The sequence below is a fragment of the Scomber japonicus genome, chromosome 13, assembly GCF_027409825.1.
Source record: "Scomber japonicus isolate fScoJap1 chromosome 13, fScoJap1.pri, whole genome shotgun sequence".
NCBI lineage: Eukaryota > Metazoa > Chordata > Actinopteri > Scombriformes > Scombridae > Scomber > Scomber japonicus.
The window spans coordinates 20,647,894-20,663,819 of record NC_070590.1 but is presented as its reverse complement, the minus strand read 5'-3'; the positions used below and the strand labels follow the sequence as shown (position 1 = coordinate 20,663,819).

General features: G+C 40.1%; 1 protein-coding gene across 3 annotated transcripts in view; it reads right to left on the bottom strand.

Annotated features, from left to right (window-relative positions):
- Window positions 1-15,926, bottom strand: part of gria3a (glutamate receptor, ionotropic, AMPA 3a) — a 72,648-nt gene that overhangs the window by 28,205 nt on the left and 28,517 nt on the right. For all 3 annotated transcript variants that reach the window (XM_053332354.1, XM_053332351.1, XM_053332352.1), the window contains 2 exons: window positions 10,577-10,764; window positions 78-131 (listed from right to left, as the gene is read on the bottom strand). In XM_053332354.1, coding sequence (XP_053188329.1) covers window positions 78-131; window positions 10,577-10,764 — 242 coding nt within the window. The remainder of the gene's footprint in view (window positions 1-77; window positions 132-10,576; window positions 10,765-15,926) is intronic.

Genomic DNA, 15,926 nt, shown 5'->3' with positions numbered 1-15,926 from the left:
GCATCACACTGAGCAGTGTTGTTCCAGTTTTTTTTTTACTGTGCTCTGTTGAATTGTTTCATGTTGCGAGCTCTCACCAGGTTCGCGAGGATATAGTGGTATCCTCTGCCGTTCTTTCCCGAGGTCACCACCTACAAGTCGCAGGAGGAGACATACAATGAGTCACATCTCATAACACTGAGAACATTTAGAGAGCTGAGATTCTGAAATGACAAAGACCTTCGATTTTATGACAAAGAATAGCTGCTAGAAAGAAAAGGAGAGAAGGAAAAAAAAAAGATGTTTAAGAGCAACATTTGCAATGGCAGGAGGGAGCGTGCGAGCACAAGTACATTTGTGTGTGTTTGTACGAGAGACACAGAGTGCGGGGAGAAACTGTGATGACAGTGCTTGTTCCTTTCCATTAACTTCAACATGTAAAATAAGGTCAAGGCTCCGGCAAAACCTCCCTCTCGCTCTGTAGCTGCCTGTGCTCCACAGTGTGCCTCTCCCTGCTCCGCCTCTCATTCGCACACTAGACTTAATTAAACCCAAAACGTTGTACCGCACAGCACCTGTCTGAGGAAGCATGCTCGGAGAGAGCTGCACTCAACGATTTCTTTAAACTTCCCTACCAAGTCAAAGCTCACACATGCTCTCTGTCTCTTTCCGTATTTCTCTTGATTCTGAGTCTCCATCGCAGAGTATGAAGCCTCAAAAAGATACTGTGGGGGTGGAGAGTTGTGTGTGTTTTTTTTTCAGTCTTTTCATTTTCTACACTCCCCCGCAGTTTTGATAAGTATACTCAGGCACTGAACTCATCTAAATGTTAAATGTCCAGAGCGATAGTGATATCATATAGGATTGGATTGAAAGGACTCGAATACAGATTAGACATTTTAGAAAAGCACTGAAGCAAGGAAATGCATCTCTGAGCTATACAGTACATGTCTTAGTGGGTATTACTTCCATATTTTCCTTAGTCCAGCTTCTCCTATCTGCATTCAGAGTCACACCTGTACTTCCATTCACACCTGTGCCCTTTAAAATCCTTTCCCTGCTCCTGGCTTAATGTTTCCTAATTGTCTCCAGAGAGGGATCGTCCTTGACGCTCCAAGGTGGCTCTTCGACCGGCTTATACACGGAGTATTTTCAACAATAAATCCAATTACCTTCCTCGGAAATGCAAAATGATTTCATTGTGTTCAACATTCTGAAATTCTCACATCCTAAGTTTTCCTAATAAGCAAAAATTCCTGGAAGCTTTTCTGCTCATTGTCTTCCAAATTGTCTTGAAAAGCTTTTCATTTGCCATTCATCCATGTGAGTGGGAGCTGCGGTGACCCAAGTGTGGCAACAAGGCGAACAATTAATGAAGCCGCAGCGCCTGGAGTCACTGTCTGAGACTGGCGTTTGTCAGCAACACATTCAGGCAGAAAGCAGACTTCACACTTTTATATGAGCATCTAAAAGTGACACCTAAGTTGACTGAATCCTCATTTAGCTGTTAGAAAATAATCAACTGTAAACATTTATTGCTTACTGTAGCTGCGAGATGTACTAGAACAAATAATAATGTGGGAGCGTTTCTACTTTATTTAGCTGTCTACTGAGAATGACAGCAGGGGTGAAAATTACACTGGATGCAAACCACTCTGAAGTCAGTTCATGAACACATGGTTTGGTTTTCACTCAACTACAGCTTAGTGTAAATAACCTTGTAGCCATCATTGAAATATTCCAAGAATTTTAATCTATAGCAAATCCATTACTTGCATCAAATAGTCATATTGAATCAACTATTTGTTTTTAGGTACGTTTTGTTGGTATAGGTTTACCACCTGACTTCTTTGTCAAGCAGCTCTCAAAACAACCTGAAAATGTTTTGATTGAAAGAAGAAAATCTGTTGAAAGCTATATTGTTAGTCATTGTGTTAGCAAGTGGAATTCCAACTCCAACAGCATATTTTCCACACACAATCATAGGAATAGGAGCGGCTGTAATCACAAGCCTGTGAAATGACTAGAAGAACCTCACAATTGAAATATTTGAACCCCATTTAAGTTAGCTGGAGGATTAAACTGGAAGTTAACAGTCACAACAGGCATAAACCTGAAAATATGAAACATGACGCTATGAAAAACTTTTCATATTTTTTTGATTCCACCAAATTCAGTTTGCTTTATTGGTATGATCGCAATTAGGAAGTATTGCCAATGTTTAACATGGCTTATAATGTAACTTGATAAGAATTTCCATCATTCCTGTCAGCAAAACCTAAAGGCTTTCATTGCAATTTCCATTTTCTAATTTGATCACAATGAAAAATATGGTATAATACTGTGGACTCAATTAAGCTGTAAATCAGTTAAGGTAGAGTGATATGATATCAAGTAACAATAAATAAATACTGTGAGAAAAATCATTCAGTAATCCGCTGCAGTTTTTCAGTTGTGTGTGAGGCGCCCTCAAGTTCACAAATATACAAAGAAATGTTTACTAGTCTACATTTACTTTCTCATGTGTCACTAAATGTTCTTGTAAAGGATCATTTCATTTGATTTGCTGTGGGATTTGCTCCCCTCCTCTGTTGGCTGAAAAAAAGCATCTGGGCATACCAAATATTTTAAGGACCCTGATGCTCTAGTTTCATGGTCCCCTGGGATAATCACTTTATGGTAAGTACCTGAAACCACCGGGAACCCAGAAGAGGTCAGGCATTACAGTCACTGAGAGAACCACACTTTTATTGTCACAGCACTCACATCTTCCTCTCTGTCAAAATCCATTTCTCACAAAACAACCTCTTCAAACCGCTCGGGGAAAAAGAAGACCTGCAGCCTGAAAGTGAGAAGGAACCTGCAGCACTGATTGTAATGACTGCCTCCTAAATTTTTAATGGGTGACATGCCCTGTCAACTTTGTTCTACAGTTAATGTTCTAATCTGGCAACAGTTCAGAGTCTCAAGGACAGTGAGACCCAGAAACCAGGCTTCTGTACAAGAAGGTGGAAGAAGAATAACCTAAAATGTTGTTGTTTTGTGTCTTATTACTAAGAAAAGAACAACTAGGAGTAATATATTTAACTTTACTTCTACTCTGGGTGCTCTGTGTAGTTTTAAATTCACAACGCTTCAGAGCAAAGTTTTTAATAGTGGGTCCCTACGTGATACACACTCCTGTGGATGGTTTCATACTCAGTTCAGTTGGTGCTGATAATGCACAAAGACATTAACATGGCTATGAAGTAGTCAATGTCCACAGATGTTTTCCTCCCAATTGGGCAACTTTTTATTTATTTTGGCAGAAAAAAATTGTTTCAGGCAGGTTGTGATAAGTTGGGCTACTCTTTGTACCATTTGGCCCATTTCCACCAAAAAACAGACTACATGCCAATAAAACTGCCCCCCTTCAATCATCATCAATAGACTGAGACTGACTGGCTCAGTTTGACAAGCTGTAAATAATTCTGATGAACTCCAAAAACAAAACGTCATTTCACTTCATTACAAATAAGTTGTCCTAGTTCTGTGATCAAACATCTGTAACATCTGTGTGTGAAAACTTTAATATTTTATGTAACATTATCCAAAAGACCTGTTTTATTATTTTTTTATTATTTTAACTGTGATTTATAGTTCTCCTAATTACACTAATAAAATGAAAACAAGAGGCAATAACAAGGCTAAGTTAAGAACTGACAGTTCTTAACTTAGCAAATGTAAGAAAAAGTGGATGTAAACAATGAATGTTTTAAAATATTCCAAAATAAGCTTGGAAATATTTTATGAGTAAGGAAAAAACATTCAACACCTTTGTTAGCCCTCACAGATATACACTACAATCAGCTAGGAGATGCTTAGCTTAGCATAAAGGCTCAATATCTTATTTAATCTGTATTGAGAGTGGCATTTTAGCAAACCACTAAATATGAAGTTACAGGAGTGCCTTGGTAGCTGAGTGGTTAAGCTGCATGCCACATAAAGCAAGGGACCTTTGCTGCAGGTCATTCCCCCCTCTCTCTCTTCCTGTTTCCTGTTGGCCTCTTTGTCACCCACTGTCAAATAAAGGCAAAAAGCCCAAAAATGAATCCAAATAAATAAATAAAATATGAAGTTACAGTCAGGCCATGAGATTAGCTCAGCATAACAACTAGAAGGAGGTGGAAAGAGTTAACAGCACTGTCAAAAGTAGCAAAATTTCACCAGCACCTCAAAAGCTCCCCTCTGCCAGCTGTTACAATCAATATTCACCTCTTTGTTGATGATATTATCATTAATGTGGAGCCAAATTTCTATGCTGTAACTCAAGACAGGGAAGGAACAAGAGAGAGAAAGCAGTTGTCTAAGGTCTCAATTATCTTTATTTGTCCGGCCTCTTGGGCTCGTCCTGTCCGCCTGTCTGGACGAGCAGGTCTGTGCTGTGCTGTTTGATGCCGGCCTGAGCTGGAGCGAGCTGTAGCACAATCAGCCTAAATATTCCCGAGGGAATCGAGTCTAATTAAGCAGACTGGAGCCACAGTCCTGTACAGAGCTGGATGTCTGCCCAAGTGCCTTCAAGAGGATTTGACTGCCTTCCCGCTGATGGAGGCTTCTCTTTGTTACAGTGATTTGTCATCTGCCTTCTTCAGAACCAGAACGGGCATCCCGAGGTTGATAACTCACCAGTCAACTAATTATTGTTATGCTACTCGACACAAAATGCAAGGATGGATTTAACTGTCGAAAAAGTGCATTAAAGAAGAAAAATGGAGGAAGGACATAACTCTGCTCCAAATACCTCTGTAAAAACCTATTGTTCACCACAAAGCCAAACCTTTTAATGAAAAGCACTTCATCAAACATCTGTCTGTTTTTCTGTCTGCACTTCATGCACAATATCATAGATTCCAGCTCTTTAAGATACCTTTATAGTCGTTCACTAATCAGAAGATCTGTACTCCGATTCCTGGCTCCTCCAGTCCACATGTTGAAGTGTCGTTGGGCAAGAGATCGAACCCTAAATTGTTGACAATTGCAGTACCAGTAACCTGCGTGGTAGCTCACCACCATCAGCGTATGAATGTGTGTGTGAATGGGTGAATGTGGCTTTTAGTGTAAAAGCACTTTGAATGGTGGGAAGACTAGAAAGGTGCTACATAAGTGCACTCCATGTATGGTTAACTATGAAACCTATGTCTATACCTTTACCTATAGTAAACCTATATGAAAATTCTAGATGTCCTTACTACTTTATAATTTATAAGTAATAATGTTTTTCTTGCTTCAATAACTGTGTGTAGTCTGATGGTTTAGCTGCTGCTTGCTTTAGTGATCAGCTACACACTTATTAACTTCACAGTCTTGTTATTGAATGCCAATTCCCCCCCCCCCCCCCCCCCCCCCCCCACACACACACACACACTTTTGTCCTCACTATCCTTGTTGCAGTTGTGTACCTGCCAACTCTCCTGTTTGCAAGTGTTTGAAGCTGTTTTTCATTTTGGTTGCTTTTAAGTCGGACTTCTCTAGGGTCTCCTTTGGAAACACAGGCTACAAAGAAGACTGTACAAAAACTTCCTCTGCCTCAGTCAGTGTTTTTTTCTTTTTTCAGAAGCCATGTTCTGTGTTTTATAATCGAAGTAAAGGAAAAAGAAAATGATGGCCTCAGCACAGGTAGTTGTCTTGTTGTTGTTGCTGTTGTCACGGTTATTTGTAAGACATCATACTGTAGTCCAACAGGAAGTATCACACATGGTCTTTTCATATTTCTCTTTCATATTTTCATTTGTAGTTAAAGTTCAGGTTTCATATACGCACTCAATGGTTAACTAGCAAGAAAACTTATGAAAGAAGGGTAACAAAATAAAGGACAAGACAAATGAGTCACTGTGTCCCCCAAAACCCACACCAGTGTCCCTCGTGGTCCCTAACATGAACTGTTAGGATCCATTTTCTTGCGTAGGCTCACAGCAGATTAGCCTTTTCAAACTAAAGCTTACGTTTTTAGAAATTTAAATTAAATGGGATTGTAACAAGTGCAATAATATGTGAAAAGTGCCACCATATTAGAGCCTGTGGTCACAGCATGGTACCAGCAGACTCATAGAGTTCCCCACTTTTACATTATTAAAATATACTGTATATTTAAAGCTACATATCAGCTCCCTAGAGAAAATATTTATGCTACAGAAACCATTTTATGTCATAGCATTAATGGACAACAGACGAAACAGGATTAACATCCACAGAGATGACATTACATCCCAACGCAGCATCTTCTTGCACTATCCCGTTCACTCAGTGTGGAATTCCAGTGCACCTCTGGGTGTTTCAGCACTTCTCCTATTTCCCTCCACTGCACTAGACAGAGAGACTCACACTACATGGCTCAATTCCCACAAGCTCTTTGCCTTTCCAGTATTTTTTTTTTTTAATCTCTCTCTGGCTCTTTCTCTGTCTGTCCGCTGTGCAGGAGGAGGCTGGAGGTGACGGGTCCTCTGGCAGCGATTATAAATCCACTGTGCTTCTATTATTGATGAGAAGCCTTAAAGGTGTTTATCTCTCCGTCTTTACTTTACAGAGGGGATGAGCGGACTGATACTTTTAAAAGCAGCAAGGGAGCCTACAGAGGAGCAACAAAAACCCTTAGTACATACATCAACAAATAAAGCCCTGTTACAACTGAAATCACCTTGATAATAAAAGCAATTAACCCAAACTGAATGATAGATATCTGCATATACATTCATTAATAATGCAATGGATAGAAATAATAGCCTGAATGCAGGATTGTTTTGGTGATTATAATCTGTTTATGATGTGCAGTCCTAAACACTGATTTAAAAAAAAAGAAAAAAAGAAATCACATCCAAAATGGCTGCTTCCTGATGCCTGAGTGATCTCAGTTGTGTTTGCTCACTCCAGCCTTTGTGAGAGATCTTCCCTCAGGCTAGGAGGGTAGGCTATTTATAGTAGGCTCATTGTTGTTGCAGTTATGGGACAGTGTGTCCTACTTACATTGGGAGCTGATATTACATTAAAGCAAGTGTTGATGTCACAGCTCATATGAGGAACCATTCTCAGGAGACGCGGGCGTGCCTTGCCTCTCTCAAGCATCTGGAGAGGCACTTGTCTGACAGATGCTGCCTACGAAGCCACCATTCACATTAAGCCTCCACAGTAAAGAGATTATGATCGGCTCCGCCAGACGCGACACTGAGTGACACGCTATTATCTGATTGGATAACTTGAATCTAATACAGGGGTAATTTGAGAACATTTGAAGAAACCGGCTGTGTCAACGTGAAGGGCGGAGAAAAGCAAACTTCTCTTAATTAATGGAAATGTTCTCTGCTGTCACTAAAAATATTTCCCCGCTTCAGAGGAAATGAAGACTGATCTGCAGTGAAGGTCAGAGTAAAACTCGTAAGGCCAGCAGTAATGAAGATCATTATGTAGAGGGCAGAGACCTTTACACACAAATATCTCAATGAAGAACAGAAGGTTAAGATGTGCTCGGGATGGTTCAAACGAGCATGTACACACACACACACACACACACACACATACATACAGTACACAACACAGACTTTACAGTTTTAGTTACACCTTACAAACTGTGACATAATGTAACACACAACATGTACAATAAATACACAATGATGGGGGAGTGGGACGGAAATTAGCACAAACTGAATAATAGATGTCTTCACATAAATGAATCCCATATATATCAGTCATTTTATGTATTTTGCATTTCATTACTGTCAGAAATGTAGATGTCTCAAGGTTGTTTGCTTTTGTTGTACATATCTGATGTTTTCCAAGTAAACATGGCTGGGCAATAAGGAACTTACACATTCAACACTGATGACAAATAATCAATGACTTCCTTCCAAAACCTCTTCACATCAAAGCCACAACATGTGCATATGTTATTTGCCAAGTACTTATTTAAACAGTCAGTGATCAATTCTTTAAAGCCTCAGTCTGCCACTGCTAGCTAACAGGACCACACTCCTGTCATTATCCCCTCTGACCGTGGAGGAAGTCTTCTACTGGACTCTCTTCAACTATCTGTGCATTGGACCCGATACCATCTAACCTCCAACAGACCATTTCCCTTGTTTACATCATCAGTTCTTTGTTTAGAAAAGGAGCAAGATCATGTCACAACGCTGCTTAAAACCCTAGTCCAGATTGAGGTTTCACTCCTACCCCTTCTATCAAAAATACTTGAGTGCACAATCTTTAATCAAGTCTCTAAATTTCTTTCTGAAAACAACCTGTATGATTCGAAGCACTTTGGTTTTAAACAGAGTCACTCTACCAAGAGTGCACTCCTGTCTGTAATGGAAACGCTGCAATTGGCTGAAGCTGCTGATCAATCCTTGGCTCTACTGCTGCTAGATCTGTCAGCTGCCTTTGACACAGTTAACCATCAAATCCTCTTCTCCACAGGCATCTCAGGATCTGCCCTCGGCTGGTTCATGCCCTACCTCTCAGGGAGATCGTTTAGAGAGTTTTGAAGGGGGAAGTGTGCAAACCACACAGCTCATCCACAGGGGGGGTTGCTCAAGGGTTAGTGCTCAGCCCCCATCTCTTCTAAATATACACCCCCTCACTTGGTTTGATCATCCACTCCCATGGTTTCTCATACCATTGCTATGCTGACGATACCCAGCTGTATTGTTCCCACAGGAAGACCTCACAGTCTCAGCACAGATCTCATCATGCCTTGCAGACATCTCTTAACCTCTGTAAAACAAAGAGCTCCTTGTCATCCCAGCCAGTCCCTCTATACAGAAATGGATCAATATCCAGCTTGAATCAGCCCAACTCATGCCCACAAAGTCTGCTCAAAATTTGGGTGTCATGACTGGTGACCAACGAAACTTTAAGTTTCAAACAGCCTCGATTGTTCAGTCTTGTCAATTTTCATTGTACAACATCAGGAGGATTAGACTCAATCTGTCTGAGCATGCAGCACAGCTCATGGTACAGGCTGGTAATATCACCCATTGATTACTCCTTACTGACTGGTCCGGTCTCCCTGCAAACCTGATCAACCTTCTACAGATGATTTAGAAGGCGGTGGTACACCTGGTCTTCAAACAGCCCAAAACATGACACGTCACTCAGGTCTTTATAGGCCTCCATTGGCTCCCAGTTGGTGCCCACATCAAATTCAAAACATTGATGCTCACTTACAAAACAGCTTAGAAAAATGGTTCCTGCCTACCTGAACTCCTCCGCATGTGGTACAACCACCACAACAGGGTCTTAAGTCACTAGCAAGATTCTTCTCTTCTGTAGCTCCCCAGAGACCCTTGCTTGAGTAGTATTAACTCTCATGTGTACATTGTTTTGGATATAAGTGTCTGCTAAATGAAATTATAACCACAAAAATGATCCATACAGTATGAGCATTTTTGAATCCCTGTAACATCAGTTTAAGACAAAGTTTAGATATATAAAACTACACAATTAAAGTTAGTGAAAGATCGATCCCACAGTTAAAAGAACCCAACTATGAATACTGGTAGGCAACAGGACATGAACGACAGTTTCCAGTGTCAAACTCACATGTTTTGTATGCCCATCCATCCACTCTAACTCAGTAGCAGCATCAATATCAATATCATGTTACTTCCTGTGCTATTTTACGCTCCTGTGAGAAGACAGTGACTATTTAACTTTTTTTTTGTGCAGCCTCAAGCGGTCGCTTCTCTGAAACATGTAAAGATAGATTGGTTTAATGGATCATTTTTCTTGTGACATTAGTCTCTTATTTAACAAGTCAAATGTGGAATCACCTGCTGTGACAAGCAACACTCATTGTTTAGTCGACAAAAATAGCTTGATGTAGATGTTCAGTGTCAGGATAGGGTTACAAAACCATTTAGGTTTGGGTTTCTGTTGTCAAAATTAGGGTAAATCAGTGGAGAAATCAAAAGAAGTCCATCTATTTGTTAATAGAGGCACACTCAAAAAATCATTTGCAAGGAAAATGTGACCACATGTGCAACGCAGTTTCTAATCCTCCAAATGAACACTAATGATCTTCTGGGTAAATACGCAAATTCCCAGTTAACCCTCATTTAAAAAATGTCTAACGATCAGACATTCTCTAAAGTGCAGTCACAGTGAACAGCATGCATTAGCAAACACTGAATGTGAATCAAGACTCATGTGGGAAAACTGTAACTGACAATCACCTAGGAAACAAGGATGAAGAGGCTGTTTAATTCCTCCACGTGACTTAAACCCAGGTGACCTCAAACAAACGTGCACGCAAAAAAATCAACAAATAACAAGCCTTATTGAATGTGCCCATTTGCCTGTTTTAACATAGTCTTCTAATTGAGGACATTGAGATCTGAGAGAGTCATGATGCACTCCATGTGCTTTCAGTAATAAAAAAAAGAAATGAAAAAGAGGGGAATGAATCAGGAGAGTGCCTTTTTTCACCAAGTGGGTAAATGAACTGGTGTTTAAAACAAGACGAGAGTGTGTTTATTCCATTAGACACAATAAAACATGCAGAGAAGCGAGGGATTTAAGAAAGTTAAGTTTTGTTTCCAGTGTGTCATTTTTCTCAAATAAAGCTCAATACCTGCTCCAGTATCGAGTTGATCCTGTCCACCTCACAGTCAATTAGAAAGCGTTTCTCCTGCCGGCGGTCCATCTCCTCAATGATGCGTCTGTACTCTGTGGGGTCCACGATGTTCCCTACTGAGCGAGCCGTCACCTGCCAGTTATTGGCCACAGCGGACTCCATGATGGCTTGGAGGATCGCAAAACCTGGAGGAGCAAAGTGAGAATCATCACACAGAGCACACCAGCAGGTAAACATTGTGATGAGAATCCAAAATTGCTGTAAAGAAGATCTGTAAAGGTTTTCCCTGCTTTAAAAACGGGGTTGGCAACATGTTTAATGTCTGAAAAGTTTTTGACAAGGCTGAATTCTGACAAACACTCAACACAGTCCAGATGTAGGTAGATTTAAGGGCAAAGCGTGAGATGGTAAACTGAACTGTGCTATTTTTCTTACTGCACATGAATTAAACATGAGCCCCATGGTTTTGCAATGTATGCATTTACAGTTTCAATTTCAAACACAAGATTAATGCTTCTTCTTTAGAGTTAATATCAGAGAAGCCTGCAAAAAAGTTTAAGAGGATGCCATAAATATATATAAATTTGACAGACAAAGTAGACTCAGTGGGGAGGGCCAAATGGGAAATGAGTCCACAGAGAGGTCGATACATGAACAAAAGATTAAGTTAAAGCTGTGGTGGTACCAAAGGTAAGGAGGGAGGTTACAGAGCATAATTAAGTATTAATTGTAAAATGGTTCCAGGTCCCATGCTGCCTTTGCAGTGTGTCACAGGAGGTCACCAAAGTAATTCTTTCTTACTTGATTGAGGAATTCAAACTTGCACATTTGAGGCTAGAGATGACACAAATAGAAAAGAAATACACAACGATAAGTCGTGTGGCACATACTCCAGCAAATGCCGTGAAATGGACTGCTAAAGAAGCAGTTCAGCAGGCACAATTGGTGTAACTCAGTGGCGTGTTTGCTTTGCAGAGCTCCCCGTGCCACGGGATGAATCAGTAGGTGAGGCACGTGAAAGGAAGATGCTGAGCTAACAGTAACCTGGCTGAGCAGTGACACTGAAAAGCCACGAGACACCCAGAGGAATTTGGATAGTTTACTGAGGGGGTTATGGATTTGTAGTCAGCAGTCATGAAGGGTCACAAAGACAGTTTCTAAATCAGCTGAACAGAGATATCAGTGACTCTGACTGAAAGGAAAGGAAAACAGAAATCTTTTGTTATACAGAATTTGTTTTAAAAGTGAAACAGAGAGAGGTCATTTGTGTCTTGTTCTTTTTTAAACATTCCCTTTGGGAAAATAGTTTTGTCTGGAAATTGAATGACCTACGACCTACCGTTTGTTCATCAAGTTCTATTCCTACTACACGTTTTGTTTCCCAGCTTTTTAAACCATTAATTTAATGCTTTTAAAAATCTGTAGTGACATTATTTGACAGCTACTAGGTGGCATTTGTAAATTTGGGTTTATACTGTAGTTGGCACAGTTGAAAGGAAGTGAAGGTGAACTGTCTGATTGCTGGGATTGTTCCAGGAAGCCAGAACCTCCTGCTGAGCTATTTGAAGGTTTCATGGAGCCAATTCAACAAAACATCTGCTATGTGAGGAAGAATAAAGTGACACACACACACACACACACACACACACACACACACACACACACACACACACACACAAAATATGTCCCCTGTGCTAGGTGTCTACATACAGAAGGGATAATTACATCCAATCCTGGGTTTTGGAAAAAGCCATAATTCTGATGGTTATTATTCCAGACAAGTAACAACATTGATGCTCTTAGATAATACAGTTGAAGCAATGAGTTTCTGAGTCACAGTTAAAATTACATCACAATCCTGCTCCTGTCTGTCTCACAATCCACTGACAAAACATAACTGTCAAATAAACTGTAATGCAATAATGTAACAGTGATTCACAGATGACTATCCTCAGTCTGTGGAGGAAAATGTTACAGCACAGACTTCATTTTAAATTATTATCAACATTGTATTTCTTGTATGTCATAGGTGTGATGCTATTATAAACACAGTGTGTGACTGATTGACCTAAAGTGACAGGAAGTGGGTCACCGCCACAGGCATGAGGCCATGTTGCTTTTTCAAGCGACCAATATTTTGTCACGGATCAATTCTGTATCTGTGCTGAAACAGTACACATCATACTGACACATTTTTAAAAACATTTTTGGACTTCATTTGATTTTATTTGAGTCAAGCAAAAACAGACTTTATCCAAACAGATACTGGGATGAATTTTATGGATGAGGTTTAAAAGACTTGGATTTGGGTTTATGATATTAGACATTGAACTCTTGTGTCAAACGTCTGTGGACTCTACATGAATATACCTCAAATTCAGGACAAATCAGGATGAAGTTCAGTCATTAAAAAAGGCAGCTTGTAGGAAGACCGGTGACCCTTGAAAAGTCAACACCTTATCATGCGGAAAAATGATTAATAGCGCCACAACAGTAGAACAAAAAGCTCCAGAGACAGATAATGACAGAGTGTAGGAAAGAACAACATACATTAAAGATTTGCATATTTCTATTATCTGAAGAACAGTGAACTGAATATGTTGAGTAGTGGTAAAAATGCATGGTGGCAGGAACTCATTACATGCCATATCGGGTTATAAAAAATAGCCAGAAAAATAAAAATGGTGCAGACCCTTTGTCCCGTTTACCACAGCCAACGTACCCCAGCTAAATGAGCAGAAGCAGCATCAAATTCTGAGCCAACTTTCTCTTTCAGGACAGAGATAAAAAACTGCTGATTCCATAAAATAATGAATATTATTACAGTTGCTGAATAAGCTGGTGTAGAATGTGTATGTAAATACAAGTCAGCGACTGCTTCCTTCTTCTGGATGCTGGCATTAAATGAGAACCGGTTCCTTCTCGATTTCACAGTCAAGTGATGCACAACCTCTGCAGCACAGACCAGACTGCACTTGACTATTATGACTACTTCAGCTGTTATAGTATGTTTTGTTTAAAGTTCATAAATACTTAATAATGAATTTAGGCGAGTTACACATTTATCCATGCATTACTGGTATTATATAGCAACATGCCCTTTTAATATTAAAGTTTCTTGAATTATTGAAATCCTATTGATATTGGGCCTGAATTTTAAAGCCCCTCTCCACTGAAAAAATGCCATTTGCTTATTGTTACTTTGATGTATGACCTTCACTGTGCAGAATGATGTATGTGCAGAGTTTGACACTAGAAGGATATATTCACATTCATCTGCTGGAAGAGGAAAGGTTTCCTGTGCTCACCCTAAATCTGAGTTTGAAGCGTGCAGCTGCTGCCATGATTTGTGACATCACAACTAGTTTGTAAGCCGGTCATGGTCCAATATGCAACTCAACGCAAGTGTGATGTAGAAATTTGAAACCTCCTCTGCACTGTGCACACACACTGAGAACAGACTTTCAGTAGAGACATATTGCGTCCTCTGGTTTCTGATGTAAGACACAACACTGCACTTTAGGGGTCCCTAGTTTCACAGTAGCATTCATGTACAAATAACTCAGAATAAAAGACTAATGTCAATCTTTTAAATTTAGAATTTTTTTTTTTTTTTAAATCACGCACTCACAACAAAAAGAACCAGCTGTTCTCAACTGGTGACCGTTACTAATGGACAAGTGAACTGACATGTTCCCAATAGAGCTCCTATGTATTCAGAGCACAGCGACTCAGCTGACATGTCCGCCCTCTATTCTCCTGCTGGTGACCTTCACAGTGAAGTGCTCGGCAGACAGCTCTCAGATCAGGTATGGCCTTTAACGACAAGTGGCTCTCACTGGGCGCCACTACATCAGACACTCAGGAGTTTAAAGAAGGCAGAGGAGAGGTGACGTCCGATACTAGGGGAGGTTAAGACATTCAAAAAGGGGAGCTGGTGTGACTGTCCTGTCTCGGGGTGTCGTGAACAGTCTTATGATAGATAAGCTGTGGGGCTGACCTCAGACTGGACCAGGCTCTGTTACTGTCCGACTTTTATCAGGTCAAACAGGCAGACGCATGTTTTGTTTCATTTTTTATCAGCACAAAGATATCAAAACAAGAATCAAGTGCAGTATCTTAGGTGGCAGAGGGGAAATGAAAAGGCAGAAGCTGAGTGTCAGCTCTCCTCCCAGTATTCTGACACATAGTGCTGAACACCATAAGCTGGGATATGCATGACATTTTGAAACGTGTTAGTAGCTGCTTAAGAAAAAGGATTTGGGGGGGATTTACAAATGATTCCCTTGAGAGTTTTATTTCCATTCCCTTTCTGACACTAAACTAAGCTGGATATTTTGGACTTAAATATTTGTTTAGCTTGTCGATGTTAAGCAACTGAGTAAGCTCAAAATTAAAGACGTGTGGAAATAAAAGCTACGTTTGAAAGTCTTGAACTGAAGGAATTAACAGATTATGACATTCAGTGTATTCTAACCTCAATAACCGCAATGCAAATGTGAAATCTAAATGTCAAAGGACAGCCAGAATCTCTTGGTGAATATTAACACTGGTGTGATTTATCAGTGGGTGCACAAATGACAAAGTCTTCTGGTCCGGGAGTTTAGGTTGACTTTGTAAACAGATGGTACAATTTACAACAGCCAGCAGGCAGGACAACCATCAAGGGCATTTTACAGAGTCAATTATTCAGCATCATCCTGAAAAATAATACATATTCAAAATCAGGGGCATATTGTCACAAAGCTATATATAGCAGAGAAAAAAACACATTTATTTCTCACGAGTGAAAATGTTTCACAAAAGCAGCCTTGATGCAAAGCATAACATGATCTGTTGAGGTGCTAAATCTCACTTTTCAGTTTAGCCAATAAAATAAATTAAATCCCAGTCTGAGGGAGCGCCTTGGTAGCTAAGTGGTTAAGTGGCATGCCACATAAAGGCAGCATCCCTGATTCGATTTCAGCAAGGGACCTTTGCTGCAGGTCACTCCTCTCTCTCTCCCTGTTTCCTGTCAGCCTCTATGCCACCCACTGTCAAATAAAGGGAAAAAAAGCCCAAAAATAAATCTAAAAAAAAAAAATACTGTATTAGTATTATACATTTCAATCACAAACACATCAAATTTAGCAACTCAATAAGCTACTAAGACTAAGTAAGCAAGTTAATGATCCACATATTTACCTCTCAGAAGTGACCATGTATGCTGGGCTTACATTTGTCAAGTGTCCAAATAATTTCTAAATGTCTATAGTGCGAATACAGCAGGCAACTATTTGCTATTACATTTGATAAATTGGGTCCTTGTCTATCAGGCTCCTTCAGTCCAGGTCCTGTCTACCGTGGT